Source organism: Triplophysa rosa, linkage group LG15 (genome assembly GCF_024868665.1).
Source record: "Triplophysa rosa linkage group LG15, Trosa_1v2, whole genome shotgun sequence".
Lineage (NCBI taxonomy): Eukaryota > Metazoa > Chordata > Actinopteri > Cypriniformes > Nemacheilidae > Triplophysa > Triplophysa rosa.
In genome coordinates, this window is record NC_079904.1 from 21,913,767 (window position 1) to 21,919,419 (window position 5,653).

At 37.7% G+C, this 5,653-nt stretch overlaps 1 protein-coding gene across 1 annotated transcript; it reads left to right on the forward strand.

Moving 5' to 3' along the window:
* Positions 1 to 751: 751 nt before the first annotated feature.
* LOC130565507 (rho-related GTP-binding protein RhoB) lies at positions 752 to 3,290 on the forward strand. The gene has a single exon (XM_057352283.1). The coding sequence runs from the start codon at positions 820 to 822 to the stop codon at positions 1,408 to 1,410; it is 591 nt and encodes a 196-aa protein (XP_057208266.1). The 5' UTR covers positions 752 to 819; the 3' UTR covers positions 1,411 to 3,290.
* The last annotated feature ends 2,363 nt before the right edge of the window (positions 3,291 to 5,653 follow it).

Genomic DNA, 5,653 nt, shown 5'->3' on the forward strand with positions numbered 1-5,653 from the left:
AGAGTGATACAAGCTTAAATATGACGACGTGTTATTTATATTTTGGGAAAAGGTGTGTTCAATCAACTTAAATGTGCAAAAAATAACAAGACGCGCGCGTGTGTACAGAAAATGTCTTTAAAAATATCTTGAAAAATGTTTACTGGTTTAAAAAAAGTCTATACGAGCATTAAAACACAATAGAATAATACAAAATGCCACTGTAAATAAGAGTACAAGAACACCCCAGTAAACGCAGAACGTTCCCCTAACGTTAGTTTTTGGTTCCCCAGAACGTCATGGGAACCAAAAACTAACCTTAAAAAATAAAGTTCTGGGAACCAAACTGTGATGTAATATTTGAGCAAATTTTAGAAAAAAAACAATTAGGTCACTACATACCGTAACTATTTTACAGTTGTTACGACGACTATTATGAAATGTGGCATAAGTTTCAAGGTGTTAAAAGTCAAGTCTTGTTTTACCAAAATGTTTCTTGCACTGGCTCTGACAACGAAAACGAGGACGAGGTCATCCAAAAGTTCATATTTCCCAGAGTGCATTGTGTTGATAACTCCTCCCTTTGGTCAAGATCCATTCTGACTCAATCAGTGTGAAATAAGAGAAAAACTGTCCCAACCCAACAGGCATTTGAGTCATCATGTTGAAAAAGTGAGCTCAGAGTGTGCCTCCCTCACTGATTGGACTGCTATATTAGGAACTCACAGAACGCTTATAAAGTCCGGCACTGACACGACGTGTTTGTTAAACAGCACTGCCTGCGCACCACTGAGCACTACAGGCGTTATTTCTCTGCTTAGTGTGTATATCTCTTCACAAATGGCAAGTATTCGTAAAAAGCTGGTGGTGGTTGGAGACGGAGCGTGTGGAAAGACGTGTCTCCTGATCGTTTTCAGTAAAGACGAATTTCCAGAGGTTTACGTGCCCACTGTTTTCGAAAACTACGTGGCGGACATTGAAGTGGACACAAAACGAGTTCAGCTGGCTTTATGGGACACGGCGGGGCAGGAGGACTACGACCGCCTACGGCCCTTGTCTTACCCGGACACTGACGTTATTCTTATGTGCTTTTCAGTGGACAGCCCGGACTCCCTGCAAAACATCCCCGAAAAGTGGGTACCGGAAGTGAAGCACTTCTGTCCTAATGTGCCCGTCATTTTGGTGGCGAATAAGAAAGATTTGCGAAACGACGAGATCGTGAGAAGTGAGCTGTGGAGAAAGAAACAGGAGCCCGTGAAGACGGAGGACGTGCGCGCCATGGCTGCGCGCATCGGAGCGCACGCGTACGTGGAGTGCTCCGCCAAAACCAAAGAAGGGATTCGGGAAGTATTTGAGACCGCTACGCGAGCTTCCTTGCAGAAGAGATCCAGACCGGTCACTGGTTGTTTAAACTGTTGTCGATTGATGTGAATGGCGGAATAATACGGTCGCAAACAGATGACACAATGGGGAAGATTCACTGGACGCCTATTGAGAGGTTCGAGGCAGCAGTTCTACACGTCCTCAAGTTGTAGACTTCTCAGGATTGCTTTTGTGGGTGTGGAGCTGAAAATGACTCGATTCAGAGAAAACTACACTTCACTGTGTATTGCTGTTCCTAAAGTGGTCAATGTTCGAAGTCGTCTGAGCCACGGAAAAGAAGGAAAAGTTGTGGCTGGCTTAACGTTTAGGCCTACCTTTTTATGTGAATGACTTCATAGTGCACTACGAATGGGGCTGTTCAAACAGTCTTCAAGTTATGTATAGATCTACCGTTAGGCTACAAAAACCGATTGTTTGTATTGTTGTACTTTGTTTTTATTTGCACAGTAAAGAAATGGCTTTTGGTTTCCTGAACCTTTTTCACTATTGTATTATAAGCAGGGCTGGAAATGGAGAAAGGCAGGTGGCAGTGTCCAGGGGGTGAATTTCTATGGGTATGGAGTTCCACCTCAAAATGTGAAGGATGCCCATCTTTTATCCATCCAAGTAGTTTCTAAATGCTGTGCACTTTTAATACATATAATTGAACTTTCTGAAGCGACGTTTTAAGAATATGAAAAAATCCCCAAGCAGTTAACCTTTGCTATTTCCAGCACTGACTATAAGTAGCTATCTACTAAAGAGACATATTAGTAAAATTCTGTTATTTTTTTTAGATTTTCTGTCTGGATCTTATTTGATTCACCTACGACTGGTTCCTAATGATAATATAAACTAATTAAAAATTTAAAGAACAAATAGTCTAGATTTGATAGATGCATAGAAAGCAATAGGAAGTATCTGTACTGTATTTATATTTTTTCAAGCTGCTCTGTGTATGACAATTGAACTTTGTTTTAGAATGGAGATAGTTAAACAAAGTCAAGTGTAAATATTGCATTGTAAAAGAAATGCTTTTCCTGTAATGCCATTGGAGTTTAAGTTTGCATAAATGGGTCAAATGTATTCTTTGGACCATCCAAACATTATGTTGTGTTTATTGTCATATGATGGGCAGCGAACAAGTAGGCTACTAAATATGTTTTGTTTTAAGTTACAAGAATAGTCTCAGACCATTTTAAATGTGTTTAAAATTAAAAACAATTGTTTACTCTAATTTCTGAGACATTTGCATTAAGATAATATAAGTAATGGGAACATGTTGGTTTTATTTCAAATGAAATCATATTTTCTTTAAATGAGGACAGTGTCTTTAGCACAAAGTTTGACTTTTCTGATCTTCAGTGTATTAGTGAATGATTTAGAACACAAAAGTGGGACACCTCCCACCCCCCAGCATATTGTAAACTAATTTGTAGTGCTTTTAAAATGGGCATTAAATCGTTTGAATTAAGTTGTATTATTTCTCTAGGGTATGTGTAGCCTATAATCTATTTACATATTTGGAACATCTTCCTGAATTTATTTTTGAAGACTTTCATCAAACTTAGCCTAATGCTGTGTTCACACCGCGAACTGTTGCGTTGCTCGCTCTTTATTACTCGCCGGAAAAGTTCGTTATTTTCGTGTGAGTGACGCGAGCTGCCAAAAGTGTTCAACTTGAGCGGAAGATTCGCGTCATTCGCATCGCCTGACGCCAGTTCGCGTCTATTCGCGTCTTGACTTTGTATGTAATTTACTATTTGAGTTTTGCTGTCAGCTTCACATAGAAGTCAACATAATATTAAAAATACACTCTGCATACTATTTTGTTATCTTATTGTAGGTTTAAGGTTTCTGACCTAGTTTGGATGTCTTTGAATTGTTTAAGAATGTCAGAATGTAATTTAGTAATAAACTAAATGTCTGGGCTAACAAGAAGTAGGTTTTTGATGTTCATTACTAATTTTATTATTTTTGAAGCAACACTCCACTTTAGCTTGCTCACTTGGAGTTATAATGCTCTTTGTTAAGGTGCTATTAATAGAATATGAAACATTTTGTACAAATACATGTAATTGAATTAAATTATAAAATAAATTACACCAAAATTATATTAAATAATAAATTATAGGATTATGTTAGTATTACATGTGTAAGGATGTGAACAGCTCTGACTAGAATCTCTGGTTGTCATCTGGTAATTTTCATTCACTTCTTCCCCATATAGGACTCAAATGTCATTCGCTATATAGGGAATAGTGAAGGAGTGAGCGAGGAAGCGGTTTGAGACACAGCATGAGTTCGATGGATCCTTAATCAAGAACACATCCGTGTTCTCTGTTCTTGTGTTCTTGAGTATTGGAATGGACTTTGAGGGTTATTGATGACGTAGAGCGAGAACACGAGGACACAAGACCGCTGAAGAACGCGTATTGAGAAACAGGATTTAACTCCGAGTCATTACAAAATACATTTAATAAATTTATATTTTACAAGTAGCATTTTGTAGTATAAGTATCAATGTTAATATTGCTGAAGTTCTTCATTTTACTGTAGAATATACATTTTTGCATTTATGTACTATTTTGCTATTTGTTAACTATTTAACATACATCTTTCAAATTAGTTTATTAAATGTATTGCAGGAACTGACTTTAAGAGACAATTGTAATATGAATATGCCCAGTTCTCAGTTCGTCTGTATAACCTAATCAGCATGTATTAAAGGGGTCATATGGCACGAATACGTGTTTTTCTGTGTCTTTGGTGTGTTTTAAGTTGCCCATGCATACTGTATATTAGACATATAAAATTGCAAAAATTAAAGTGTCGGAAACAAAATATGCATTCTATCTAAAAGCAAATGCTCACCCAGACCTGCCTGAAATGCCTCGTGTAACCACAACCCCACAAAGCTACGTCAGTTCGTGGTATGAGTTGACTAAGACCGCCCTAATGTATACGCCAGTGAGGTACCTGTCAGTACAATTGCTTTGGAACCTGACGTTTCAAATATGCTAAGAGGCGTTACATTTCCGTCACACGCTTGCAGTATTCGGCCAATCACTACGCACTGGTTAACTGGCCAATCATAGCACACCTCGCTTTTCAGAACGATGATCTCTGTAAAGAATCCGTGTGTTTCAGAGAGGCGGGGCAAAGAGGAGATACAAACATGCACGGTATGTGGAAAATACTGCATTTTTTAACCTTAAATCGTGTATACACATTGCATTACATCTAAAACAAACGATAATATTCATTTTAGCCGTGTCATATGACCCCTTTAATTGGCAAACACGTGTGATAAATGTGTCTTATGTACGTCAATATCCATAATAATGAACAATCTTTAAATGGGTTATTAAATTGAAGGGAAAGAACAGTCCCTAAATGTTTCTTTGGGGAGAAAGAGATTTCTGATTTCAAATTATAGAACTGTAAAACATATAGCATATTTAATGTTTTAAATGGAACACGAATGGAAAGTCTACATGGAAAACTAGGCAGTTAGTTGATCAATCTGACCCATTATTCCAAGTTTCATAACCACTTTGAAGGCTTTGTGTTTGTAGTTTCAACAATAGAATGAACAGTGAGTCAGCAGCCTCATGTCTGCCGCTTCCCTTTGAAAGGGATGGGACGGGACGGGCCGTGACCTCATGTCTGTGAGCTATATTTAGATCTACTTGTTAGACTGGACCATGTGTTGGGGTTTCCAGCTGGGTGATTTCTTTGGAAGAGTTACCACATCATATGAACATTATAAATATGTATTAATGTATTAAAGTTAAAATCTTTATGAGTTCTCTTCATGAGATGTTAAAATGTCCCCTTTTAAATAGAAAAATTAAGTTTATCTGACTGGCAATATGTATATGTTCCTTTTGAAGTCAGTGATCTTTGATTATAAATGTAGATTTAAATATAAATCACCAAGTGGATGGCTAAGTAGAGCTTTTAGTCATTTTTCTATGATATACTAAATTGGATGTATGAATACCTAAGAATAAGTCTGATTTCTCTTAGCCGTTGTTGATGTTCAAATCACCAAAACAGACACACCCCTACCCCCATCTTTCGCTTTCGTCAGAACTCGGCTCAACTAATGTCAGTCCTGTGCACTATGAACCTTACTGCTGATTGGCTACAAGGATGTTTTGGTACTCAGCCCGACTTTGTCTAAACAAGCATAATTCAGAAATCGGACACCCCACCTTTAAGATCATTTGGATCATGGCAAGAACAGCAGCAACAAAGCAAATTTATAGCAACAACACAACCATTGCAGTACAAACGTTTTTATTGG